General features: G+C 50.6%; 1 protein-coding gene and 1 long non-coding RNA gene across 8 annotated transcripts in view; one reads left to right on the forward strand and one right to left on the reverse strand.

The window, feature by feature from the left end:
- Positions 1 to 2: 2 nt before the first annotated feature.
- On the forward strand, positions 3 to 10,724 carry LOC116586872. Its single transcript, XR_004284180.1, has 5 exons — positions 3 to 547; positions 4,436 to 4,526; positions 6,106 to 6,182; positions 10,105 to 10,190; positions 10,310 to 10,724. It is a non-coding gene; the product is annotated as an uncharacterized LOC116586872 (long non-coding RNA).
- A 91-nt stretch (positions 10,725 to 10,815) lies between these two features.
- The window catches only part of ABLIM3 (actin binding LIM protein family member 3), a 109,361-nt gene continuing 92,474 nt past the window's right edge, over positions 10,816 to 27,702 (reverse strand). For 4 of the 7 annotated variants that reach the window (XM_032337376.1, XM_032337374.1, XM_032337372.1 and 1 more), the window contains 10 exons: positions 26,681 to 26,728; positions 24,207 to 24,341; positions 22,837 to 22,901; positions 21,479 to 21,626; positions 20,223 to 20,252; positions 19,597 to 19,655; positions 18,714 to 18,774; positions 17,989 to 17,996; positions 17,371 to 17,451; positions 10,816 to 12,594 (listed from right to left, as the gene is read on the reverse strand). In XM_032337376.1, coding sequence (XP_032193267.1) covers positions 12,481 to 12,594; positions 17,371 to 17,451; positions 17,989 to 17,996; positions 18,714 to 18,774; positions 19,597 to 19,655; positions 20,223 to 20,252; positions 21,479 to 21,626; positions 22,837 to 22,901; positions 24,207 to 24,341; positions 26,681 to 26,728 — 749 coding nt within the window. In that variant the 3' untranslated portion in view covers positions 10,816 to 12,480. The remainder of the gene's footprint in view (positions 12,595 to 17,370; positions 17,452 to 17,988; positions 17,997 to 18,713; positions 18,775 to 19,596; positions 19,656 to 20,222; positions 20,253 to 21,478; positions 21,627 to 22,836; positions 22,902 to 24,206; positions 24,342 to 26,680; positions 26,729 to 27,702) is intronic. The other 3 variants (XM_032337375.1, XM_032337378.1, XM_032337373.1) reach the window with 2 other exon arrangements.

The raw sequence follows: 27,702 nt of genomic DNA on the forward strand, positions 1-27,702 counted from the left end.
GCCCGCGCCCGCCCTCCACGCCGCTCCCGGAATAGACCCGGAGCACGCCTCGCCCCCTGGGCGGCCGGCCGGTCGGTGTCCCCGGTCCCGCACACACCCACGCCACGCCCTGCCTCGCGCACGCCCCCGCGCCCCTCCCGCGGTGGGCCGGGGACCCACTGCCAGGTTCACGCGCTCTCTCTCCGGAGCGGCCCACCCCTGCCCGGCCCGCGCGGTCTTGCGCTCTGCTTGCACTGGGCTGCGGATGGGGGTGCTTACTGTCGCACCTTCCATCCCATTCCATCTGCAGACTGCCCAGACTGTTAGATCTTGTTCTCCGTCCCTCCACCCCCAGGGGAATCAAAACCTCTCCTTGCAGCTGCCCCTCATTTCCTGACTCTGGGTTTATGGTCTCTACTCGACGGGTCTTGCTTGAGCACTTTCTAGTGCTGATAGTGGACAGGGCGCTAGGCGGGTGCAGCGTCAATAATGGTGTGAGAGAAGAGCGGAATAATAAAGATCTCCAAAAAGGAAGATCGCCAAAGACAAGGACAGAGACGATTAAAAGGTGGGCAGAGCTTGGGATATTTCCAACTTCTGGAACTTTTGTGTATTAACGGTGAAGAAATATCAAAACGGAGGGGTACAGCGGTGTGGAAGTGAATGCGTTCAGCATACTTTTGTATGCTAGTGCAATATAAGTGTGCTCTTTCCAAAAATTATTGGAGCATATAGAATAAATACTGCTGTGGCCAGTGTGGCTGGGCCAGGAGTGGGATTTAAGTTTAAGTGTGTATGAAGAATGTCGACTTCTTTCATCCTGTTAGTGTTATCTCTGTGAAAGCAGGTACAACTCATTTACAGACTATATCAAATGTCTAAATTGACAACCTTTTATAATGTGAAGTCCAAGCCCATTGTCCTCCTAGACAACCTTCCTCCCCAAGATGGGCCAAGTCTTCTGTTTTCAGTTTTGATTAGGGAACTCCTTTGACTTAGAACATCCTGGCATTGGGAATGCCTTTGCAGAGGCAGACAGAGGAGGAACAGCTTGGGAAAGAGAATCCTGCAACTTCCTGGCCTGGGTGTCTTTTCTCCATGGCTTTTATGGGCAAGTTGTAATTAATGCTGTCTTCAAAAAATTGTGTGTGTTGTCTGTAGTGTGTATGTGTGAACATGCAGAGGAAATGTGGTGTACTGAAGAAAACAATAGGATTTGAGTCTGAAAACTTGTGTGTGAGGTCTTGCTCTATAAAGTGCGTAAGCCTGGCTTGCTCATTTGTGCTTGGGGAGACCTCTTATTGACCTCGTAGGGCTGTTGAGAGGGCAAATGAAATGATGATACAAACCCACTTTATAAACCATAAATAGCTATAAAAATGTGAGCCATTATTATTTTCCAAGTTCCTCTTTGTTCCTGCCTACTTTTCCAATTTGAAAAGGTCAGTTTAAATTCTAAAGCAGACAACCAACAATTTACAAGTGGATTAAGTTCCCTAAGTTCACTGTTGGAACTCTGAAACCCTTGAAAACAAGGCTGTAAATGGCAGTTAAGTTCCTAGGCCAGCCCATTAATACTTTTAAAAACATAATATTTCACTTGAAAGAATAAAATAATATAAAATATAACAATTGGCAAGAGAGATGGAGTCTGGTAGATTTTTAAAAGAAATTTCAGACACTTTCAAGGACCTTGGAGGTTCCTCAGAGAATTGGGACAGAAAAGTAAAAAGAGATAAGGATAACTTATATGGATCTGTGGAATAATTTATGGAGTAGGATTAACTGAGCTGTGAACTGGAGAAAATGTATAGGTGGAGGAACACAGTTCATGTGCAGTTCTGCTAAGGAGTAAGGAAAAGAATTGTCTGCGGCGGCGGGTGGTTCTGGTTTAGATAATTACTCATAATGCCCACTGGGTGGCACTGTTGACTAAGTTGACTACAGCTTGGTTGCAGTCAGGATGATGGAATGAGAAACCCTGTTTGTGGGTTCCCCCGGCGAGGAATGACTATATACATATACATATACATACATACATACATACATATACATATACATATATATATGTGTGTGTATATATATATATATATATATATATATATATATTCCTAAGTGAACTGATGAAACGTGGTGTTGTTTTTATGGTGATGATAGACCCCATTAAATTAAAGGGACAGAGAAAAATAAATATATATAAAGAGAAAAATATATATATATTTATTTTTCTCTGTCCCTTTAATTTAATGGGGTCTATCATCACCATAAAAACAACACCACGTTTCATTAGTTCACTTAGGAATATGTGTTGCTTTCTGGGCAAGTTCTTTTAGGGAGAATTAACACGAAGTAGGAAGGGGCTCTATCCTCAAGGAATCTACAGTCCCGTAGAGGAGCTAAATATGTACAAAATGAATGAGCAACAGATTATTATGTGAAAAGGGCCAGAGGAGAGATAAAGTGCTCTTCAAGTTCATCAAGACAAGGTGAGGACTTCTTGCTAATTATGGAGGCAGCGCTGGATGGCTGATATTTGGGTGAGCCCACAGTGGGGGATTACATGACAGGCAGAGCAAACAGTAGGAGCAGAGCCACAGAGATGGAAGATAGCAGGACGTGCCTGCAAAGCCGTTTGGTTTGGCATGATTGGGGGGTGTGGGGTGGTAAGTGCCAATGAAGTACTGGGACGGAGGTTGTAGATGCTCTGTTTCCTCCTTCCCTTCCCATGTCTCTGCATGACTGCGACCCTCAGAGAGGATTTTTTTTTCTCTCTGTACTAGATTTGTCTGGTGCTGTCTAAAGCGTTCTGTGTGGAGAGCTCCGGGCTCTGTAAAAAGATATCAAATTTGATCCTGGGAACAATAGCAGGAAGAAAGCTTTCAACTCCCCCATGCTCCCAGTCTTATGAAAACAAATGATACTCCCCAGTCTCATTCTCAGCTTATCAGGTGGAGCTGGGAAGACCTGGGAATGAAAAATTTGGAGGCTAAAGATTCTGCGTCCCAGCAAAAGAAACATACTCTCACCTTCTACCCTGTCACCTTGCCTCTAGGTCTGTTTGCACCACGGATACCAAAGTGAATGTTCCACGACTCCAATCAGATCCCCTGTAAAAAGATGTGTTGGCCCCCTCTGCCCTCAGTGTAGAGCCCAAGTTCCTTATTTTGGTGTTCTGGGTGCCTTCTTCACAGACCCCCTTTTTCATTACAGACAAGCAGCTCAGGAGACTCTGGGAAGAGTCAGAAAAACCACAGGTCGGGTGTTCAGACCTGGGTTCTTAAACTGACTCTGTTGCTCTGTGCATCTCAGTTCTTTGGTTGGGTCACCAATGTTTCATTTCCTTCTTGCTTCTCTCCTTGCCTCTTCCCGGTCCCCCAGATTGCAAGCAGCACGAGGATGGGTGCCGTGTTTTATTTCCCACTAAACCCCTACAGCCTAGTGCAGTTCTCGGCACCTAGTGAGTGATAGTAAGTACTGGCAAGTGAGTCTGTGAGTAATTGCTCAAGGGCTCCTGGGCTTCCTTGAATGCACACGTCCTGGAGGGTGCTTTTGATCCTCTGGGAGTGTTTGTTTGCTCACTTATTTGCAGGGGGAGATGAGATTGCAGTGAGGTGTTCTGCAAGCCATTGGTCTCTGCGTCCCTGCCTTACTGCGTGCTGCTGGAGGCAGGCAGCCCAGCCCACTGAGCTTCTCCTGGGCCTGGGGCCCCTCTCCCCAGCTCCTTTGTGCAGAGTGAGCCACAGAGCCCCCTGCTCGAGTGTCTGCCCAGGGCTGGTGGCTGGATGAAAACTTCTCTTGTTCCACTCGGCACAATGTTGCCATTATGGCCCCTACCCAGGGAAATGACACATGTCTGCTGGTCCACCCCGGGCCCCGGAAAGCAGATAGAGATCTGGGTGGTGGCTGTAGCGAGAAAGAGAAGGAGTTTCATGGCTAAAAATCCCTCCTTCCGTCACACTTTCTGTTTCCCGTTCCCTGGAACCGGTTTCCTACCTGCACCCGGGCCACCAGGTTCGGCTTCAGTGGTGAACAGAGCCCAGTGCTCTGGCTATGTTTGGAGGAAAAGAGCTTTTGTTTTTATGCCCAAAGGCTGCGTGAAACCTGTCCCCTGTCTCCGGGTCCTTTCTTAAAAACAAGAGCTCTCTTGGCTCCGTTTGTGAGGTTCCCATCCTGAAAAGCCTGAAAGGCCAGCCCGGGGACGGGCATGTGTGAGGGGTCGGGGGAGCGCTGGGTCCGTGGCCAAGGAGAGCCCTGTTGTGCTTTCAGAAGGGCCAATAGCCAGCTGTGTGGGCCGGTGTGGCCAGCAGGAACATGGATCCCAAGAGGCGACCCTTTTAAACCTTTCTGGAAAACCCAGAAATCCAGATTTTAGTGTAAAATCTCTTGATTTAAAAAGGTTGGTAATGAATTACAGTTGCTTGAAAACATTGTGAGCTGGTCTTCATGGTGCCCACAGCTACCTTTGTGGAACCTCGAGGCAGAATATGGCTTCATGAAGACTTCCAGGGAGTCTGTCCAGCTGGGTGCGTCCACCCCGACGGCCCAAGGTAAGGCCCAGCCCCTAACACTGCCGCAGGGGCTGCCTCTATTCTGAAAGGCTGCCCTGTGTGCCCCATCTTCACATCCATGCTGCAGGATGAGACCAGGCTGCAGAAGTCCAAAGGGAATTTCTGAATCCTGGAAATCCAGAAAAACTTTAGAGCAGAGAGGAACCGGAAATGTTAGCTGAGATGGTCTCTTCATTGGTCAGTTACGGAAACTACAACCCAAAGCACACAAGGCCCAAGAGGCAGGGCCAGGGGTGGTGCCCAGGACCTCAGACGTGATGTCATGGGAGCCACATTCCTGCCTCCATAACGTCATTCTCTGCCATTTGTGGGACACACTGGGGAAGAGCAAGATCCAAGACACAATCTTCAACCTCTCTGAACCCTCAATGGCTCATCGAAAAGTTGGGGGCTAACAATAGCTTCCTCATGGGGCTTGTGAACCTGCAGTGCGACCGTGTACGTAACGTGCTTGGTGCCTGGCCTGGCCCAGAGAAGTGTCCTCCAAATTCAGCTCTCACTCTGTTGAGGGAGGGATTTGTTGTACAGTGGCCAAATCATGGGCTTCAGGGTGAGACATCCCTGAGTTCAGGTTCAGGCTTTGCTATGTACAGTTGTGAAACCTTGAGAGAGTTACTTATCTAGAGCTCAATTTCCTCATCTGTAACAGGAGGGTAAAAGAAGTAGCCAGAAGCTTAAATGAGATAAGTCAGGGGCCCAATCCGGTGCCTGCCCCATTGTCAGTGTGAGTTATTCTTGTAATCAACATGGGTTTCCTCTGCAGAGGTGGTCAGATGCTGCTGGAAATCGAGGGGATACTGAAATCACAGCCACATGCCCAGGCTGCCCCCTGCAGGGGGTCTAATGTAAATCAAAACGTTGGAAAAGATAGATTCTGCCAGATTTTTTGCCTTCCCTGCAAGAACACCTCGTATTCTTTTTTTTTTTTTTTTTTAATTTGTTTGACAGACAGAGATCACAAGTCGGCAGAGAGGCAGGCAGAGAGAGAGGGGGATGCAGGCTCCCCGCTGAGCAGAGAGCCCAATTCGGGGCTCAATCCCAGGACTCTGGGATCATGACCTGAGCTGAAGGCAGAGGCTTTAACCCACTGAGCCACCCAGCTACCCCAACACCTTGTATTCTTAAATAGAAGGCTAACAGAGCTTCCAGCTACTGTTACACACAGTAGAATTTTGTGTGTATATTTTTAAAAAGGTAAACAGTGCGCTATTTTGTTCAAAGGACAAATTGCTCAGGACAGTTTCTCTTGGTCCAGGTGAGTAAAGACCCTGTCTCTGAGTTAGATGGACAATACATTCTTTATCCACAAGAAGGTTTGGGAGACTTCACTCGAGACTCCCCTGTGAGGGTTAATTTCCTCTAGGAGCCGGCGTACTGGTCACAACTGCTCTGGTGGCAAGTGACAGAATCACACCTCAAGCCAGCTTAAACCAAAAAAGGAATTCATTCACTCAGAGGGTAACTGGGGAGCGTAAGGGATGAGGCTGGCAAACAGAGCAGTCTCCACTTTGTCTCCAGCTCCTGACTCGTCCTTCCTCTGCTTCATCTTCACCTTCAGGTGGTCTGTCCCAGTCTGTGGCAGAGGAGGTCACGTTGCTGAAGGCCTGCCAGTCCTTAGAGGGACAGAGTGCGTTGGTGAGTCAGTCCTCTTTTCATGCAGTTCCAGAACTGGCCAGAGGGGGCACTGTAGTCCGGGTAAACAACTTGATCTAGGAAAGCGACAGAAGCCCAGCGGTCAGGAGGCCCCTTGCCTCGCAGTCAGGTACTGAACCTGAAGTACACCATTCCACCCTTACCGTCCTGTGAAGTAAGTCCACCCCGGCACAATGTTGCCATGAACCCTACCCAGGGGTAGGGTTTTTCATTCCTATTTTGCAAGCTGATTTCACGTGGTATATTAGTGTGCTAGGGCTGTCCAAAAAATCCCACAGACTGGAGGAAGGGCGGGGGGGCGGGGGAAGAGGGGCTTAAACCATGGAAATTTATTTTCTCACAGATCTGGAGGCTGGAAGCCCAAGTTCAAGGTGTCCTCCAAGGCCACCCTCCTGCTGCTTCTTCACATGGGCTTTCCTGTCACCTGGTGTCTCTGTGTGTCCCAGTCTCCTGTTCTTATAGGGTTACCAGGCTAGTTGGAGTAGGGGCTGCCCTAGGCGCCTCACGTAAAGGCTCTCCTTCTAAATACAGACACATTTTGAGGTACTGAGTGTTAAGGCTTCAACATAGGAATTTTGGGGTGACACAGGGTAGCCCACAACCCACGCACAGTAAATGGGGAGGCTGGGAGTAGCACTCAGGGAGACATGATGTCCCTGCTGAAGCTCATCATGATGCCCACAAAAACAAAGGCTCTACAGCCTGGGGTGGCAGGGAAGGAACTCTATCCAATGAACACTTTTCAAGGTCCGGGGACCTCCTACCTGCCCAACCCCTGGGAAGCAGCCAGCGGTACGAGAGTCTTGGCTGGCTCTCTGAGGTGGGCAGGGGTCAGTCAGACCCTGCTTGATTTTCAAAGTAGCTTGTGGTTTCTTCTCTGTGCAGCATCTTCTGATTGTTTTCCCTTCCGCTCCTTAAAGCCCAGTCAGCCTGAAGAAACTGAGGGAATACAAAGCTTCTCCCCTCCCACTTCTGTCAGAGAAATTCCCAAAGTACAGAATTCAGACTCTTGCTGGAAATGTGGGATGGATTTTGGTGTTACACAGGCCACCATATCTGAGGAGTTACCAATTGATTTGCATTTGTGTTAAAAGCGTATCCCTGGTCCTTATAAATCCATACTTTCCCTGATATTGCTTTAAAATAGAGATATCAGGTATGAGTCAATGGAAAGAAAAATATCAGGCAAATAGCCATTAAGACCAGAATCTGATGACAGCTGAGAAGGTTGTGTTTGAGCAACCAAAATTTGGGAAACACTTTTGGTCATGGGCATAGATGTCCCCTTACTTTTGACCTAATTCTTCTGCACACTTGGCCTTAATTTGCCCCGAGGACTAACCGTGTGAGTGTGTGTGTGTGTGTGTGTGTGAGAGAGAGAGAGAGAGAGACGGCAAGCCTTTACTCTCTCCCGTCTGTGTTCCTTTGCCCACCATCTTGGATCAGGGCAGGTGAAGAGGGTGTGGGTTCCTGGGGTTGGGAGTAATGAGAGGCTGGCCCTCGTCTTCATAGCTTCAGGATTTTATTTATTGAAAGTCTCACTCCAGGGCTCTTGCATGGGTTGGCAGCAGCTCTTGGCTCAGTATATAAGTAGGTATTTGTCATTGTGGAGGCAAGATTTTGAGCACCTTGAAGTTTGATGTGAAATGAAGCATTTAATGAAGCAACTTAATTCCACATGGGGTATTCACGGAGTTGGCATGGTTCTGTGAAGTTCATTGCTATGGATTTTAGCAAGAAGGCTTTCCCCTCCTTGAACTTCAAGCCCTTCTTCTCCATGTGTGGCTCTGTTCAGTGGCCAGCAGCAGCTGCTGACCCCTTCCGCAGCTAGCCCCACGTTTCTGCTCCAGGGGCCTGGTGAGGATGACGGGCCCCAGTGCAGGCGAGCTGGCTGCTTGTTCTCCTCTGCTCAGATGCTCAGGGAGCCTGCTTTCGTGGCTGCGAAGAGCGGCCATTGTATTGACTTTAAGCTCTCACATTCTGTGATTTCTGCACTCTCCCCCTTCTGTTCTGCTTTATTAATGTGAGGTTGCCCCCCAGTGGTTCAAAAAGGTCATGTGCAGGGCGAAAAGGTTCCCTTCTCCAACTTCAGGAAGGCTGGCTCCAAGGTGTTGGCAACTTGTCCATAAAAGGAGGAGGGTTTAGAGCAGCACTTCCCTAACCTCACTATGTGTGTGAATCACCCAGCAGTCTTAGTAAAATACAGATGTGGATCGAGTAAGTCAGGGGTGCGGCCTGAGATTCAGCATTTCTCACAAACTCCCAAGGGGACTCCACGGCAGCTGGTTCGGGATCACAGCCAAAGGAACAAGGCTCAGGGCAATTTTTCCTGCATCTGGGGGGTTAGCAACCACAGTGCAATCCAGACAATGTCCACAAAGCCTGAATGAATGAGAGGCATTCACTCTCCCTGCATGTTCTGGACCCTGCCTCCCTCCTCACTACTTCTCCTCCCCCCCCCACCCCCGACTTAACTGAGCCAACCAGGCTCCCCTCCCCTCCTCCCTTATTCCAGTCTCATTCTCCCCTTCACTCACTCCTCCCTGTCTTCTCTGGAGGATTCAGTTCCTCAAATACACCAAACTCTCACCAACCACAGTGCCTTTGCACATGCTCTCTCTGTGCTCAGAGTGCCCCCACCCATACTTTTCCCTTCCATACTTCGTTTTCATCCTTCAGTGAGTATGTGAAGCCTGTCCTTTCTGCTCCCCTCTCTGGTGCTCCATTTGTTGTCTGTGCAGCTGTTATCTTTCTGTGTCATCTCCTTTGCTGTTGCTTACCTACAGTCTGCTCCCTCCTCTAGGCCAGAGCTTCATGAGAGCACATACTGCCTTACACCCTGGTGAATCTTCAGTGCTCCTGCCTCCCCCACCAGAGGCTCAGTAAGTATTTGCTGGGTGTGTGTGTAGGCAGGGAGCAAAGGAGCATTCTTTAGTGTCCTTTTGTACATTTGAGCCACCTGGGTGGAGGGGCCATGTTGGGGATAATTCTTAGAAGACTCATATGATGGGAGGTCAGGAAAGGAGATACTTTTAAGTCACATCTCAAAGATGTCAGAAGATAAGTGTTTATCTTAGGATAGAAATAGGACATACAGTAGAAATAGAGTAAGTCTCACATTTCTTAGAGTTATGTCCAATGAGTTTGTGAAACTTTGGATTAAACAAAGCTACTATAGAGCTTTGTGGGACATTTTGGCAATGTACATTGTGGGTCTCTAAGGACAGGGACAGTGACTGTGGCAGGGACACTGTGATTCACTTATCCAGAGGCCCTTCCTTGTCTTCCCGTCTCTTTTCTTTCTCTGCACAGCACTTGCCACCCACTATCAAGGCTCAAAATGCCAAATACACAACTTCCCAGCCTTCTGTGCAAGCAAGGGCATGAACCTCTTCTCTAGCTGCGCTGGTACGACCTGAGAAGTCTACTGAGGTCTTCTGGGATAGTTTAGTGGTCAAAAGAGACCCATAAAGGGAAATTTCTTTCCTGCATTTTGCTGTGGTGTGAAGACACAATGCCTGGAGCCATGGCACCATTTTTGCAAACATGAGGTGTCCCATCTTGGGACAAAAGCCACTGTACTGAGGATGGGGGAATGGAGAGATATGGAGAGCCTGGGCCCCCAGTGGCATCCCTGAACTCCTGAATTGATTAGCCCTGCACTTGCATTCCCAGTTGTGCAGGACAATATGGACTCTCTTTGTTTAATCACTCTTAAGAAGGTGCTCCTTGCAGCTGATAGCATCCTGACTGCTAAGAGGGGCTAAGCTGGTCTCTCTAAGCCCATACAGGCTAGAGTTGGCTTCTGGCTCCATCATGGTAATTATAAGTCCTCCTGAAAGCTGTTTCCTCATCCGTGAGATACAAAGAATTATTCTTATTTCCTCCCTCTTGGTTGTTACAGATGCTGACATGACACGATGGGTGCCAAGTCTTCAGTGGAGAGCTCGGCACACTGTCAGTACTTAGTAGCAAACTACTGTTATTCTGGTGAGTTTCTGGATCACAGCCATATTTGTTGGCATGTCCTCCATGGTCTTGCAGAACCCCGTGTTCTGCAGGACACACTCTGGGTGATGCTTACCTTGTCAAATTTTCTTAATTTACAGAAGGAGAAACTGAGGCCAAGAGAGAGCTGCTCCCTAGACTTTTTTATTCTGGAAAATGTGCATGGTTCAGCCTCTTCCCATATCACGCATTTCCACTCATACCAGAAACAACAGAAGGACACGGGTCTGGGTTGGAATTATGTGCTTTTATGGGAAACAAAAATACCCAACAACAATAACAAAAGCCCTTCATCTTGCCAAGTTCTCCACCGGTGATAATGAGGCAGTTTCAATGATTGCGTCTGGCTGGGGACATTTCTAAAGGGTCAGGACAGTTGAAAGACACTGGCCAAAAGGAGAGTTGCAGAGAGGGTTGATGTTTTAAGTGAGAGAATATTAGACCCCCTTCTGACCCCTCACCCTGTCACCCTTTCAAGTTACAGTCTCCTCTCAGTTTACAGAGATCCTTCCTGAACGTCGCTCAAATGCAATCTCTTCCAGAAAGTTCCTTGGTCTGCACCAACTTGCATCTGCTCTCTCGGTAATCCCACAAACACGTTCTCACGCCATCTCCATCACTTCCTGCCTTACGTCCATCACATGTGAGTCCATGTCCGACGACACCCAGTGCTAGCAGGCGTGGCCCCCAGTCCAGATCCCGTGCTGATCATCTCAGTGTCCCCACCTCCCTCCCCCCTTCAGTGCTCAGGATACAGCAGGTGCTCAGCGTCAGCAGGGGCTCAGTGAGGGTTCGCTGGATTGGAGTCAGTTCTCTATTTGCCAGGTCACGACACCAGCCTCTTGAGAGTCATAATGGTTATTTCCACTTCTTCGTCTTCCCTCCGTGACCTCAACATGATCTACATCAAGGCATCTCCAGGGAGGAACAGACCCCACCACACATAGCCAACTGGGGGCCGGGGTTCAAAGGTTTGGGGGAAGGGAGGAGAGAAGTTAAAGTCAAGCTTTCATCGCTGTTCAAGAAGGCCAGAGGGCAGGAAAGGCAGCCGCTGGGGAAATCCAGGGTGGTCATGCGCACTGTTGGCAAATGCTTCATTTTGGAATTCCATAAGCAGCCATTCTTCCAAAGGCTTCCCCTAGGAAACATGGCCAACTTTGCAGTGGGAGCCAATGACTGACTGGTGAGGGACAGCTTCGGTTGCCCTTCTAGCCCAGGGGCCTGCAGATGTAGACCAGGCAGCTTTCTTTGGGACATGGCCTGTATTATGTTTGGAGGGGAGTTAGAGGTTGTCTAGCTGTTCTGTTGGAGCTGTGATGGGAAAGTTAGCCCTGTGGTGTGTTGAGTTGTCAGGCACATAGATCGTAGTAAGGCGTAATAATGGGCCTCTCCTCTGAAGGGGGGAAGGGTTAGGAGGTGCTGGGGGCAGTGAGGGTGAGAGGAGGGTTGCAAAAGGTCCTGCAGCTCCAGTTCCAACAGGTGCCCTGCTCCGGCTCCTGTGGCCGGCTCCCGTGGCCGGCTCCCACGCCTTCCCTCTCATCTCCACATCGGGGCCAGGCAAAGGGACCAGTTGGAGGTGTTGGAGGGAAGGGAAATGACTTTTCTCCTCCTACCATGTGACTTGGACAAGGGAGAAGTTAGGGCCAAGGGCAGGAGGAGGAGGACTGAGAAGCTGCAGAGAGGCCCAGGCCCGAACCACTTTGTTTGCTGCTGTAGTGAGTAGATCCGAGGCCCACACAGCTAAGGGCATCACCCCCAGAGAGCACCGAACTCCTAACTGGGGGAGGTGGGAGAATTCTTCACGGGCTCTCCATGGTGCTCGGTGACTTTGGGAGATCACTGTGGATCCTCCCGTGGGAGGGCCCCTCTGGGGCCAGTAAGGTGTGGAAACTGCCTGGTCAGCATCCACCCTGGAGACTGGGGAGAGAGCCGAGAAGCAGAGAGAAGAGAGACTTCTTCAGGCACCTCCTTTAGGAAAGAGAGTTGGACCTTGGGGGACTCAGGTTAGGACAGATGTTTCAGTATAAAAAGGATCCCCAGTAAAAGGATGGGAGTCTCCTCAAATCCCTTCCCGAACCCCAGAGCACTTAGAAAAGAGAAAGTAAGGAGCATAAAAATATCTCGATGACGTGGGCTTGCCTGACAGTACAGAAAAGCAAGTCTCATGGCTGGCAGTGTGTCCCATTACACAAGAGAGGATTATACCGAGCTTCAGTATAGAGATTTTACATGTATCTTTATATAAATGCATATATATTTATAGAGCCTCTGCCTAGAACAGCCGGGCTTGCTTCTTCAGTTCATTCCTCTTCCAGAGGGCCAGCCGGTCAAACTCCGAGATGGTCATGCCGAAGACCTGGTAGAACTCCTCCTGCGACAGGTGGCGCTGAAGGGAGGTGGGAGGGCACAGAGAGGGAACAGCGTGAGGACGACAGGTGGAGACTGGGGGCAGGTGCTGGCAGAAGGAGACCTTGGGTGTTTCCTCCGGCTGTGCCGTGCTTGGCACAGACCTGCGGACGCGTGGGATGAGTAGTTGGTGAATGCGAGACTGTGTGCAAGGACGTTTCCCGGGAGGGGCCTCTGTAGCTGGTCTGTGGGGGCCTCCCCTGCCCGGACTTAGGTGGGAATTTGGCTTCACCTAAGTGCCTCTCGATGCATCCTGGCGGACCTCACCGGTCCACATTCTGTGCCCCAGAATATGTATGAATTAATAGGATTCTTCCTAACTTTGGGAGTAAAAGGGGGTGTGGCCATGATTTTAGGGTGTACTTCCTCTTGTTACTATTTTTTACAAATGAGCTGGAAGGTTATTCCTTTTTCCAGTCAATGAGAAATAAAACCTGCTGTTCCTACTTTCTACCCACTGAAATGTCCTTTCATATCTATCTTACATGAAAACAAATATACCATATAATGAAACATCGTTCTGCCTTCCTTGGCAGATTTCCCCCCTCCTTTCTGCCTGTTCTTCCTCCTGCCCTTTCAAACAGTCTTTAAGGTTGATACATTGTCAAAAGCTCTCCCAGTTAGAAATCTATGGCACCTGAAATGTGGCAAAATGTTAACAATTCGCATTTAGGCCAAGGGTAGAAGGATGTTCATTTCACTCTTCTTGCAACTTTTCTGGAGGTCTGAAATTCTTCACAATAAAAATTTAAATTCTGTTTCAAGAGAGATATGTAGGGTATATATCCTCCCTGAAAACCTACGGGAATCCCTGAGACGATCTGTTGGTAGCAATCATGTTAGCTCATTGAATATTGAAGGAGATTCCCTGAGAATTAGGTATATGGCCACACCATAATGAGCCAATTCTCTCACCTGTGTGAACTAATATTTTGGTCACATTTCCGGATCTTGAAGCAAAGGTAACTTTGATACTTTTGATAGATATCATTGGTTGCTGGAGGCTTTGAGCTGGTTTTTCAATACCTGAGAGCGTTTAATAACACCAGCAATTCCTTGCATTGCTTTTCTGCCATGCCCATGACTGTATGGTTGCCCCCATTTTCTCAGTTAATCTTTCCAACCCTTTTGAAAATCGGACATTATTTCTATCTAATTAAAAGATGAGAAAACCGGAGTGCCTGGGTGGCTCAGTGCGTTAAAGCCTCTGCCTTTGACTTAGGTCATGATCTCAGGGTCCTGGGATCGAGCCCCACATGGGGCTCTCTGCTCAGCAGAGGGGTTGCTTCCCCCTCACTCTATGCCTGCCTCTCTGCCTATTTGTAATCTCTGTCTGTCAAATAAATAAATAAAATCCTTAAAAAAAAAAGATGAGAAAACCAAAAGTCAAAGAGTTAAAATGACTAACTTAACCAAGAGGCAGGGAGGGAAGAAAGGAGCCTGGGTGAGTAGCAGAGCTGAGACCAAAGGCCAGGCCTTCGGCTTGCAAACACAGTGCACTCTGTTTGCCCCCTTGGCCAATCCCATTAAAAATTCATAAGTAAATCTTTCTATTATGAAAAATTTCAAAAATACTCGAAGAGGAGAAAACAGCACAGTGTACACCCATGCCCATTACCCAGATTCAATAGTTACCAAGAGTCTGTCACATTTCCTTCACCTGTTGTATTTTGCTGAAGTATTTCAAAGCACACTTTAGACATTGTGTGGATTCCTGCCTCTCTAGGGTCCTATATGTCTCCCCCAGAGATAGCAGACCTTACTGGGCATTTTCTTAGGTAGCCATGAGGGCATGAGCAAACTTAAAAACAACTGACAATCATTCCTCACAATTACCTAATACCTGCTCATAATAAAATGCTCTTCATTGTCTCAAAAATGTCTTTTTATGATTTGGCTGTTTGAATAAGGCTTCAAACAGCATCCACATATCACATTTGGTTGTTGGACCCCTTCAGCCCCTGCCAGGCCAGACAGTGCCTTCCCTCGTCCGCGCTGTGGCCGTGTCTGTATTTGTCTCGCTTGCTCTCAAGCGAGGGCTGAGAAATGCTGTGGACACAGGCAAGTTCTGTTCTCGGCTCCTTCCACCGTAAAGACTGAGGGGGACTGTCAGTTAGTCTCATCTGTTCTTTTTTTATTGGAGGGTGATGGGGTTACTATTGATTCTCTAGGTCATTTTCTCTGCTGTGCCCAAAAATCTTTTTCATGAGTTTTGTTGCCAAGGAATGGCTGACTCAACCTCTGGATGGTGTCCTCACCCTGGAGGAGGCCGGGGCACTTCTGCTCTACCTCTGTGAAGGGCCACCTGGATCCTCCTTTCTCTTGTGAGTTTAAAGCACCCAATGCCAGCACTTTTCCTTTGACATTCTACACAGACTTGAAAGCATAAAGGTGAAGCACACAGGCTTTAAAGCCAGGCAGATATGGGTGTGTGACCTTGGATAAGTTACTTTACCCCACTGAGCCTCGATTTCCCCTTCCGGAAAGTGGGAACATCCTAGCACCTACCTCCTGGATACATCGAGGGTGAATGAGATAGTGCGGGTCATGGACAATGGCCCAGATTCGGGAAGCACTCAGAGCCTGTTCACTCTCACCCCTGTAACGATCTTATGTATCTGTCCCATGGTGGAGTCTGATCCTCATTTCCTTTGATTTCATTTCCCCCCTCAACCTCTTCCCTGTGCTCACTGACCCAGCCACACTCACCACTTGCTAGGGCCTTCACAGTGGCTGCTCCCTCTGCCTGGGATGCTCTTCCTCCTTATATAAGCATGGCTAACTCCCTTTCCTATTTTGAGTCTTTGTTCGGTCAGGCAGGGAGATCTGCTCTGACCACCTTATTTGACACGGCCACTTACCTCTCCCTCTAACCTCCAATTCTCTGCTCTCCTCTTACTTCTCCCCTCAGCCCTACTAGGTTCCATGTTCTAGAAGATTTGTGTCATTTGGGGTCTGTCTTCTCAAGTGAGAATGCACCTTACTTTATTCGCTGATGTTCTACAAGCACCTAGAACAGGACCTGGTCTATATAACAGGCTTGTAATCCATATCTTTTGGGTGAAGACAATCTACACTCTTAGCTCCCTGAGGAGCTCTTCAGTCCCGTCCTTGAGCAGTGTTTGTAGGCGTGTGGTCTCAGCTCAGGCTCCCTGTTAGACATCCCTGGGAGCTTCTGAAAAATACCAGTCAGTGCCTGAGCTCCTTCCCCAGATTGCAGTTTCACTGGTCTAGGCTGAGGCGCAGTACTGGTATTTTTAGGAGGCTTCTGATTCTTAGGGGATGTTACCCTTCCCTGGCCAGAGCTTCTGGGAGTCCTGGAGGATGTAAGAGGGCGATTGGTCCTCCAGGATCAAACAAGCAGGTTTCCATCCCTCAATGCAGGTTCCACTGAGCTGCCCTGGGAGCTGTCCCCTTCAGCACCGGCAGCTTCTCGCTGCTAGATGGTGAGGGAGGCCCTTGCTATAAATGTGGGGATAATCACCCACTTGCTAGGCTGCTAGCCCGGCATGCTTGACCCGGAAGGACTCACAGAGCTTCCTGGCTTGCTTACATTCCCTTCCCTCCGCCCCAACCCTTTATTCTGGACAAATTCTTAGCAGCCAGGTGAACGGTGGTTGATATGCTCATCCCAAGGGGTGCTGAACCTTCTCTCTTAGAAACCTGCATTCAACTTAACATTTTCCAGTACTTCCCCTGGTTCAGGCCTCATGGTAGAGGACTGACCATCTTTGTCACACAGAGGAAGTGGATAGCCCAGTGATCTGATACAAAGGAAGGACAAGAGGTGCTTGATCTCCACTCCCAAGACAGGGCTGAGCGAGGCTGGAGGAGGGGTGAGGGACGCTTCCTGGGAAGAAGGTCTGGGGGGCTCTGGGACACAGGCATCTCTACAGGGGGGCCCTGAGGAATGAGGAGGCTGGCAAGTTGGGAAGGGTCTTCTAAGAGAGGGACAGGCAGGGAGAGGCACGGTAGAAAGGGCAGAGTGTGCTCTAGGATCAGGGGCCCAGGGCCTGGAATGCCAGGCCAAGTGGAGCGGACTGCTGGAAAGCCCCATGCCATGTTCAGCCCTCCCTCTGTGCTTGATTGATGCTTTCCTGCTCATCATGATGCTCTCCTTCCCCTCTCCACCCCAAACCTGCTCCTTCAAAGTCTGTGCACCTAGGAGACCACAAGACTCTGTACCAAGGGCTCTGTGGCTAGTGTCTCATTTACTTCACTGGCGGCTTGAAGGAACACAACTGCCCCTCTCCACAGAGGAAAGAATTACGGTTTGGAGAGGTTGTTATTGGGCTCAGCTGACTGCCTAGGGATGGCAGGACCAGGGCTGGACTGGGCTCTGCTGTGAGATTATCTTATGCTTTTATCTTGTATACAGTGCTGACTGCCCCATGATCCCCACAGGGAGCACCAGCTTTCTGTACCATCCTGCAGGAAACCAGGGCTGTGTTTTTCTTATCCACCAGCCTGCAGGCCCCCATGGGCAGGGACCAAAACCAGCTCTTGTCTTATGTCTATAGACGCATCAGGTAGGACAGGACATAGCTGTGCGCCACAGATGCTAATCGAATTGAGAAGGCAGCACAGCAATGTTTAGTCTTAGGCTAAAGACACCAGGTTGGCATCTCTGCTCTTTTCCACAAGCTACATGACCTTAAAGCTCTTCATTCTGCTGGACCTCCCAAGCTGGGTTACATCAGGTAACTTCTAGAATCCCTTCAAACCCAAAGGTTCCTGCTGAGTTTTCTAGACTCACCTCTAAACGCGTCCGGTCCACATCCTTGGGCAGCCGATTTCTTCCTCTCGTGGTCACCAGCAGCAGTTCATAAGGGTAGATCTGAGGAGAGAGGATGGGGTGGGGGTGGGGCACCAGGCTGGCTGAAGGCGGTGGGCTGGTCCCTCCAGCCACAATTTGTGTCTGGGCATCCTCCCTTCCCCAGAGAGGGCCAGAAATGAAAGTCTGAAGGAAGGGCTGTGTCTGTTCTCCTTGGGGTTGCCTGGCGACCTCAAGGCACCCTCTCTCCAAAGGGAAAACCCGAGTCCCGTAATACTGCCAGGAATGAGCTTGGTGGTATTTGACATTAACGTGGCATAAGGCCTCATAATTGTAAATGTCTAATGTCTGGTGACTGGCAAGCCTCCAGAAAGTCTATGAGGCCCACTGGGAATTGTCTGATTTTAGTGGGCAAGAAAGATAGGGCAGAATTCAGGGAAAGGAGGCCAAAGAGGGGCTGGAAATGCTGGCCTGAAGAGAAACCTTGAGGTTATTTATTTGATATCCCTTCCCTGAGTAGATAGTGCTGACATCTTCCTGCTGGGTCCCAGTGTAGCAGCATCTGTGGTGGGACCCCCAGTGTCTCTGTGTCTCCTTTACCTTGTACTCTGCAGAGAGAAAAGAGAGACACACAAAATGGAAATACATTGGCTTTTTGCTTTGCATCACAACACTAGTCTTGGTCTTAGAGGTTCCTTGTCAAATTCACCCTGAATCAAGCCTTGTAGGAGCACAGCGGATGGCTGGAGAGAGGGGTTGGACTGAGCCAGATACAGGGTTTTAGAACAAAAATGACTTTTGAGGTAATTAGAATAGAATTAAGAAGGCTCTGAGATTGTGAAGCACTTGGGCAAGGTCTTCCATCCTCCGGAGGAGTCCCCCCGTGTTTTGATGTAAGCTTGTCCTCCTGCCTGAGCCTGCTTGTAGGAGCTGGCGGGGAGGCCGGCAGGGGAGTGTCACTGGCAGAGAGCATGAAGCTCATGGAACGTTTGCCGGGAACAATGTACATTTGGCTCTGAGTGTTTCCCTCCACCCGGGGCTGGCAGGCAACTCTAGCTCGGCAGTACGACTCTGCAATGGCTCTGGGAACCCAGATGGGACAGATGGCCTGGAGATCACCCAAGGCCAGGGACTCGAGAGGATGAGGGAAGAGGAGGGGAAAAGGGAGGGAATGGGAAGTGAAAGGGAGTGTGGGAACTCGGGGGGTTTGGACGGAGCCCAGCATGGGGGCCAGAATCTGTAGTGACTATTGGTGGAAGGTCAAGCCACAGTTATGAGCAGGGCGCCCAAAGCTGCTGCGAGTCCCAGGAGAGGCTGGCACTCACCTCGCATGCCCCAGTTGACGGCGTTCATGCTGTCATAATGGAAGAGGTCTGCGCTGGGTGTCTGCAGGGGAGACAGAGCCAGGGCTGGCCTGAGCAAGCTCACAGCTGCCTCCCTGAAGCACTCCCCCACCTCCTGTATATGGCCCCGGGATGGATGGGACGTGGTCCTACTCAGAGCAGCCTCGGTCTCAAGTCAGGGTGAACTTACTCGCGGCCACATCCCTGGTGCCTAGGGCTCGCATGCATTTGGGACTCAATAAATAGTCATTTCTTGGTGAACTACATTTCATGCTTTCTTTTGCTGCTCTAGTACCACTTTTCCTATGAAAACTGCCCTGGCAGCTCCATTTAAAATCACAAGGGCCACCTGGGTGGCTAAGTCGGTTAAGCATCTGCCTTCGGCTCAGGTCATGATTTCAGGGTCCTGGGATCGAGCCCTGCATCAGGCTCTCTGCTCAACAGGGAGCCTGTTTCTTCCTCTCCCTCTGCCCCTCCTCCCTGCTCGTGCACGCCCTCACTCCAATAAATAAATAAAATCTTTAAAAATAAATAAATAAATAAAATTTTAAGTTGCTCCCTGCCCAAAACTGCCAATCCTTATCCTGCTTTCTTTCTTTTTTCTTTCCTTAGCACATTATTATCTTCTACAGTCTCTCTAGTGTGACTCGCATACTATTTACTACCTCCTTTTTGTTTCTCTCTACAAGAATAGAAGCTCCAAGGGGCAGGGGTCACTGATGTATTCCAAGTACCCGGAGTATATGAAAGCTTTCAACAAATATCTGTTGTGTGAGCCAAAGTCATGTCTAGGCTCTGAGCGTGTGGAGCTAATGCCGGCATTGCCAACATCTTGGGAGCGACGTCTCAGCACAGCCTCTCTTACCCTGTGCAGCCCGTTCCTTCGGTAGGCAGGCAGGGAGGCGGATTTGGAGATGAGGGGGTCTGAAAAGAAATAGCCAAACAATTCCCAGGAGTCCCAAGCCAGGGGTCCCTTTCCCGGAGGCCTTCCAGCTGCACATGGCCAGTACTGTTCCCCGACTCCGTGGGAAGTTAGAAGGGGCAGAGGCCACAGGCTCTTCCCCCTGCTCTACAAACAACTGACCATCTCAGGGATGCCTCGCTGGGGCAGAACTCCAGGCCCGCCCAAAGCCCATGCCTACAGTCTCCTGGCCTCACCCTGCACACATCTATGGTCCTGTGATGAACCCCTGTGTCCTGGCCACAGGTGGCTCGACAAAGGCCCTGGATTTGGAGTTGGTCTCAGAGCCCAAACAGGCAGACTGTCAGGTGGGTGGAAGAGACACATGTTCTTTCTCTCTGGGATCTGTTGGGTATGGCAACCCTGGCTCCAGGGCCAAAGATGGAGGCCCAGATCTGACAAACACAATGGAGTGGACCATATGAGATCAGGACTATGTTGGGACATCTCAGCTACAGGGGACCTGCAACCAGCTGGGCTCTGGCTGTCACAGGACGTGAGAGGCTGAAGGTAGGGCAGGCGGAACGTACCGCTGTCAGCAAGGTAGTGGGATCGAGGGGCTGCAAGAGAAAAAAGCCAGAGATCAGCTTTCAGGGGGACAGATGGACATGGTGGAAAGTTCATGGGGACAAACAGACCTGGCTCCCATTGCTGGGCTACCCTAGCTGGTGGAGAGGAGGAGCCTCCTTCACTACCTCCTTTCTCACTGGTCAGTTTCCAGTTGCCGCACCTGTACTGCATCCTCTCTCCCCTGCCTCGAGCACCTGGTGCAAAGCAAGCAGGTGCTCTCTGGTATCTGCTATACAGATGCTATTGAACAGAACTGGACTTTGAGCCGCCTTGGTGCACTGCACAGAGCCCAGAGCCAGGGACTGAAAACAGCATGCCTCAGTGGTCAAACAGGGAAACAGGCTCATCAATTTAGCCTGGCTCTGCCATAACTTCTATACATAACTTAATCATGATTTGGTTTTTCTCATAGTAAAATGGAGAGGGATGGTGTCTCCTTTATAGGGTTATTGGGAAGAATATAAGACACATAACACCATGAGGTATTAGCACAGTGTTCGACAACATACAAAACCCTCAATGAAACTGGCTTTGTTGTCTTTACCATCACCATCATCTTCCGTCTCAGCTCAAGTCAAGATGCAGTACAGTAAAGAGGGAAATGCTTATGGCCTTGGAGTCCCTCTGACTTGGACCTGATCCTGGCTCTGTCACTTACCAGATTTTGACCTCGGACAAGTAGTAAACTCCGGTCTCTCGTCTATAAAGTGGGTGATAATAATCCTTCTACTTGCCAGTCTTTGTGAGGACCAAGAGTAATAAGGATTATCTATCTCATGGAATTGAGATAGGATTTCCCAGCAGGACTGACTCTCACAGGGTTCAGAAAAGGAGGGAAGCGTGTGTTTGTCCAGAAACAGGGAGACGTTTACAAATGAGAGGATCTCTGGGCAGAGTTCTTGTACCAAGCTGCCACTTGTTTACTTCCTGTGATGTGGGGCTCACTACCTCAAGAGCCAGTCCCTTATATCTTTGAGCCATTCAGACAATTAGAAGACATTTTCCTTGGCACCGAACCTGACTTCAAGTCACAGCTTTCAGATGCCCCAAAGAAACAAGTGCCTGCTCTTGGCAGAATATGGTCTTACTTAGTGCCCCATATAGCACCTCACCAAGTCCATATGCTAGACCCAAGCAAGGCCATAGGAGTTCAGACTCTTTGAGGGAGTTGAGAGGAAGTGCCCCCAGCCCGGCAGACTTCCAGGGTAGAGCTTACAGCCATTGAGGGACATCTCATAGCCAGCCGTGTGCAGGGCCTCCCGGCTGCTGGTGGAGCTCCGGGGTGGGGTCCAGGGATCCGCGTAGGAGCTGGACCGGGCCTTCATTTCCTCCTTCAGAATGAGGCGGCCGATTCCGCTCTGGAGCTGGACATGCGGGAGGAACAAGAGGAAGTGGGAAGGAAGCAGAGAACATGAAACAGAACAGGCTAAGGACAAAGGCTGGGTGGCCAGATTCCGGGGAACCTGTCATTCTTGCCTTCCCAGCGTCCCTCCCTCCCTACGGCCTCACAGCTTCCTTTGGGACTTCGCCTCTCTTCCACAAGTGGTCCTGTGGGCTGGGGAGGGGAGGTGGGTCCCAAAGCCTGAGTGGCTCATGGCAGGTGGGCAGAAGGTTCCAGCAGTGCCTGAGAGGGTCTTCCTTGGGACTCTAGCTGTTGTTCCTAGCACACATCTTTTTAAAAACATTTTTTATTGAAGTGAAATTCACATCAGATACAATTAACCACTTTGGACTAAACACTTCAGTTGCATTTGGTGCAAACACCATCTCTGTCTAGTTCCAAACAGTTTTAAGCCACCTGCCCCCCCAAATTAACCCTGGACCCAGTAAACTGTCATTCCCTCTCTCCCTCCCCTCCCAGGCCCTGGTAGTCACCAGTCTATGTCTGGCTCTGTGGCTTTGCCTATTCTGTGCATGCATCTCATATAAATGGAATCATCCCATATGTGGTCTTTTGTGTCTGACTTCTCTCCCTCAACATAATGTCTTCAAGGTTTGTCCACACTGTGGCCTGTACCCATCCTTCATTCCTTTTTATGTCTGGCTAACAGTCCATTATACGGATGTACTGCATTTTGCGTCTCCATTTGTGGGCGGATGGACATTTAAGCGCTTCTCCCTTTTGGCCCGTGTGACTAGTGCCTCTGGGGAGATCAAGGACATGTGCTTGTTTGAGGCCTGGTTTTCAGTTCTTCCAGGGAAATCCCCAGGAGGGCAATGGCTGGGTCATAGGGTAGTTCTGTGTTTAACTTTCTGAGGACCCTCCAAACCATACCACTTTCCACTCCTAACCAGCAGTGCATGAAAGCTGCCGGCAGCCACTTGCCAGCATGGAGAGCCTGCGTGAGGCCAACGAAGCAGTGAGCCAGCCCAGGAGAAGAGAGAGACAGCTTTCCTAAGGCAGTTTGCTGAGCAGCTGGATCCAGCCATACCTGAAACTCCTCCTACTGTTTGACTTTCTGGTTATGCAAAGCTACATATTTCTTTTTTCTACCGTAAGTGGGTTTGAATTTGGTTTCAGTCACCAGCAAGTGATCATCAGACCCTCATCTCGTCCAGGTGAAGCTTGCTTACCTTGTGCATGCTGCGGTCAAAGTCCTCCTCCTCTCCTCCAGATGAGAACCTTCTGGCTCGGGCCGCTGCCAAAGGACAGCTAGGATCAGCTCCTGTTTGTGCTCCTCATTCAGCCTGCCCCTGACAGAGGGCACAGAGGGACGCCGAGCCTCTACAGGTGGGGGCTTCCTTTCTAGCCGAGTGGCCCTGAACGAGTGTACTTTGGGAAACCACCCCTCTGCCTGGGTCGCCTGTATGGAGGGGCCCAGCAGCCCTTCCCATTCTTGGGTGTGAGGAGCAGGTGAAACTGATTGCCCTAACATGGTTCATGAGTTTCGATGTTGGGACTCTGGCTGCTGCTGGTGGGATAGAGGCGTCCTTTTTGTCCTGGGTAAGACAGAAGCCTAGATGGGCTGGAGCTCATCTTGCCATGACTGGGGCAGGGCCAGGCTGAGAAAGGAGCCACCCCAGGGACAGACTGTCTACCTCGGGGGTAGCTGTGCTTGTGTCTTAGCTCCTTTTCCCAATGCAGACTCTTCTGAGGGCAAGGAAGGGACCATCTCTGAGCTCCTGTGAAGATTTGCTCAGAATGAACATTCATTTAGGACAGGTTTTGTGCTGAATCAAAAAGGAGCTTGATGGAAATGCACTCCCTGTGCTTGAAAGAAACAGCTCGAGATGCCCAACTGGGTGGGATGGCCTCCCAAGGACCATGAAGACCCCAGCAGGGTGTCTAAGAAAGTCTTCCATTCATACAAACTGCCTTTTCTATCTTCCAAACCGCTTTCCACCTCATGGCCAAAGTGAGGTCTTAAACCCCCACACCTGACCCTGTCACCTTCAGTGGCTTCCTACTGTTCAGGAGAGAGACCCAAATCCTTGCTTTAGGGCACGAAGCCTCGTGGGATCTGGCCCCTCATCCCTCACCTGCTTCCCCCTCTCTCTGGCCCCTGTTAAGCTGACAGTCTTTCCTTTCCTCCAGAGGAAGCTGCCCTCCCACCTGGGGGCTTTGCAGGTGTGATTCTGTCCTCTGCTGGCCCACCTCTGCACCACTCTTCCTGGGACAGCTGAGTGTCTACTTTGAGAAGCTTTCGGCACATTGCAGGCTAGACAGCACGCCCCTGCCATCGCCTCCCACCTCTCGTGTGTCACCTCCTTCCTGCGCCTTACCTCCCTCTCCAGCCGGAACCTAGATCTCCTCCACAAGGGCAGGGACCTGGTCTATTTTGCTTTCGAGTGATTCCCTAGAGCCCAAGGCTGGCCCTCAGTACATGTTTGCTAAATGAATGAATAAATCAACGATCGTGGAAGGAGGGGGCTGCCGTCCTAACCCTGTGTCCCTGGCGTGGGTGACAAGGCTCGGGTCCAGGCTCCTCTGTGGGGCACATTACCTTTGGGGGACCCATGGTAGGTCCAGTACTCGGACTCTGCAGCATAGTAGGGGTCCGGGGAGTAGGCCGGACTGTACTTGGAGGCCTGGCTGACGTCTTCACTCGTTTTGCTCTTGGTTGCTATTGACAGATCACCTGCAAAGGAAACAAGGGAAGAGCTTCAGGGAAGCAGAGTGTCCTAGAAAAGCATGCTGTACACTGTTTAACTGTCCCGGCCAGGCTGTGGCGCAGGGGGGTGAGGACACTTTGGGGCCAGGGTCTGGGACACAGAGCATCAGGGCTAGAAAAGCCCTGAGGCCCAGCCGCCCATATTACAGCTGGGACTCTGGTTGCCAGAGAGGGGTAGGGGCTTGCTGAAGCCCACACAGCAAGTAGACGAGACTTGAATGAGACCCCAGCTCAGGGCTCCTGCTACCACATCCCATGGACTCCCAGGTCTGTTCCCAATGAACATTAGGGCCATGGCTCCTCTAAGTAAGATGAGATGGGTCTCAGGTGATCCTGGGCCCTTACCTTCCTCAACCTCTAAAAGCCTGCCTCGTCTGGGATTTGAGCAGTACCTAGGGTGGGAACTGCCAAGGAGAGCCACATGGCCTCTCAACTTTCTCCTCACACTGAAATGCCAGACCTTGCCTAGGGAGACAATACGTCCCAAAGAAAGGAGCATTGGACAGGGAATCAGCAGTTCTGGGTTCTGGCCCCTGCTCTGCCACTGAACTTGGCTGTAACACTGGACACATCCCACCCTTCTCGGCCTCAGTTTCCTTATCTGTAAGTGTCTGAACCGGACTGCTGGATCCGGTGCCACCCAGCTTCAAGCTTCCACCACATGGACCATCAGGCCTAGTGCAGACACAATCTTGACAGGGCAGCGACTTTAGCCCTGCCCAAAGCCAGGCAAGAGGATGAGTAGGGCTGAGAGAGGGCTGGGGAAACAAGCGGACCCCTGACGTTTCTCAGGAAAGAAGTGACAGTCCCACACCCTGTACTGCCACAGCAGCAGAGGGGTCTGGGTTTGGCCCTTTGCCAGCTCCTGCCTCTGCACCCTTCCCCTGCAGCACTGGCTTCCAAAACTTCTAGAGCTTGCAGATTCTCTTAGACCGGGGTCTTGGGTTGTTCTGCCCACCCCAATGGATGCCATTCAGCCTTTTCATGTGCCCACTGATCCATGCAGTCTACCCCCACTCCAAACTTGTCCTGAGCCTGCTCCGGTGCTGCCCCTCAGAGCCCATCTGGAGAATTCACACACATTCCTGAGGCGTAGCAGACCTGGGGGGCTTCTCCGGGACAAATTGGCTTTGTCAGGGTCAGTACCTTTCTGTACCCCTCGGGGTGCATGGCTTGTACCCCACAGCCACACAGAGATATGCACGTGCTCACAGACTCACCTGGAGCCCAGCCTGGGCCCCTCTGAAACCGAGGACGTTTGTCTAAATTGTCAGGTCTTAAGCCAGAGCCATCATTTATGTTGGTAGAACTCCCCCCCGAATCAGCTCAGCGAGCTCAGATCCCAGTCCTGGACTGTTTCCACCCGTGTTCCTGTGCCTCTCTCATTGTGAGCTCCCCTTGGTTGCCCAGGTAACCTGCAGGGAGGGCAACACAGGGTAGCCCCCGCCTCTCTGCATCCCAGAGGCAAGGGGTGTGCTTTGTCTGCTGAGGCTCAGTAAATGCCTTTGTAAGAAGGAACTGGGGGTCTTGGTGCTGCCTGACTTGGTGCTTCTCATATGGAGTGCAGGTAGGAATCATGAATGAGGCCAGTTCCCGTGTAGATTCCTAGCTCACACTCCCAGTATTTCTAATATGAAAGTTTAGGGCAGAGGAGGGGCCAGGGCACCTGCTTTTTAAGCCTCTCAGGTACAGGGGGTCTACAGACCATTCTTGACGAAACACTGAATGAATGAATGGAAGAATGAAGGCACCCTTATCGAAGCCCCACTCCTTTCTTATCCATGTCTCCTTCCCAAGCCTTCATTTATTCTCAGGACACTGTGACTGAGAATAGCTTAAAGCAGCGGTTTCCAAGCCAGGATGGGCTTTGGAATCACACGGAGAAACTGTTACAAACACAAAATTGCAATTCTGTAGGTTTGGGCTGGGGCGCAGGAACCTGTACGCATCCCACATGATTCCAACGACCATCAAAGTTTGAGCAGCCACGCCTGGGAGTGCTCCCAGTGGTCCGCGCATTTGACACGTGTTGCTCTGCGCCTGGAATTTAGGACACCAGACAGCAGGTAAGGGCGGTTGGAAAGGAGGTGGGGAGACATTGAGGGGACACGAGGCCTTCCTTGCTCCTTTGAAGTGACACCAAACGCCTCCCCAGTGTCACCTCAAGTGATTGGGGGCATAGCCCCCAAGAGAGACAGAATTGCAGCCTCGCAGGAGTAGCGCTTGGTGACCCCGTCAGACCATCCGCACAGGTGGCTAATGGCCCCGCCCCCTCTCTGGCCACGCCCTCTCTGCCCAGACCGTACCATGCCGTTTGTAGATCGGGGGTTTCCGGTAGATGTTACTTTCTCCAGCTGCCAGGCAGGCAAGGAATTGACGATGGGGAGGAGACAGAGAGGAACAGAGAGAGATAGAGAGAGAGAGAGAGAGAAGAGGAAGGACACAGGAGTTGGTCAGCTGATCTCAGAAAGAGAGGCTGTCCCCATCTTTCCCGAGGGTCCACTATCTTTCCTTGGTGGACACGCTCTTCCAAAACTCAACTTCCCACCTCAACACGCGAGGTTCTAAGAAAGGTGAGGGGAGAGGAATGGATTGCTTCTAACGGTGCTGAGGAAGGGACTCGGGCTTGAATGGTGGGCATGCATGCACGAGGAGGTGTGCGCTCAGCAGGACCCCATGCACGAAGGTGCCCCCTGCTTCCACCCAGCAGCCACGCCTCATTCCACATGGAAGTCCCCAGAATGCTGCAGCCGCCCATTCCGCATGATCCGCCGCCCCCTCCCTCAAAAACAGACAGGATGGGACCTTTCTGGGGCAGTTGAGAAAGGTACGGATGAAACAGCAGGATGCGATCCTGGGGAAAAGTGAGTGGGGAGTGAAATTCTGAGCTCAGAGTTGGAAGACCAGGTTCCAGACCCAGCTCTAGTGAACTCAGGGTGAGACCTTGTCCAGACCATCTACAGTGTCACTGAGCTCCTGCCTTTCCCTTCTCTCCTATCACCAGCCCTCCTGCTCACCACTTCCAGCCATGCTGGATTGCTACCAGCTCAGTGTTCCAGGGCCTTTGCCCTTGATATGCCCTCTGCCCAGGATGTTTTCCCAGGATCTTCACATGGCTGGCTCCTTCTCATCTTTCCGCCTCAATGTCACTTCCTCCAAGAAGCCCTTCCTGACTACCCTGCCTAGCCCAGCCTCCCCACCCCAATCACTCTATCACATGCCTTGTTTTGTTATGTTTACTGCCCACATCATTTACCTGAAATTATCCTTTTACTTGTTTGTGTACTCATTTATTAACTTTCTCCCCATGTGTAAACACCATGAAGGC

Source organism: Mustela erminea, chromosome 3 (assembly GCF_009829155.1).
Source record: "Mustela erminea isolate mMusErm1 chromosome 3, mMusErm1.Pri, whole genome shotgun sequence".
In the NCBI taxonomy this organism is placed as follows: Eukaryota; Metazoa; Chordata; class Mammalia; order Carnivora; family Mustelidae; genus Mustela; species Mustela erminea.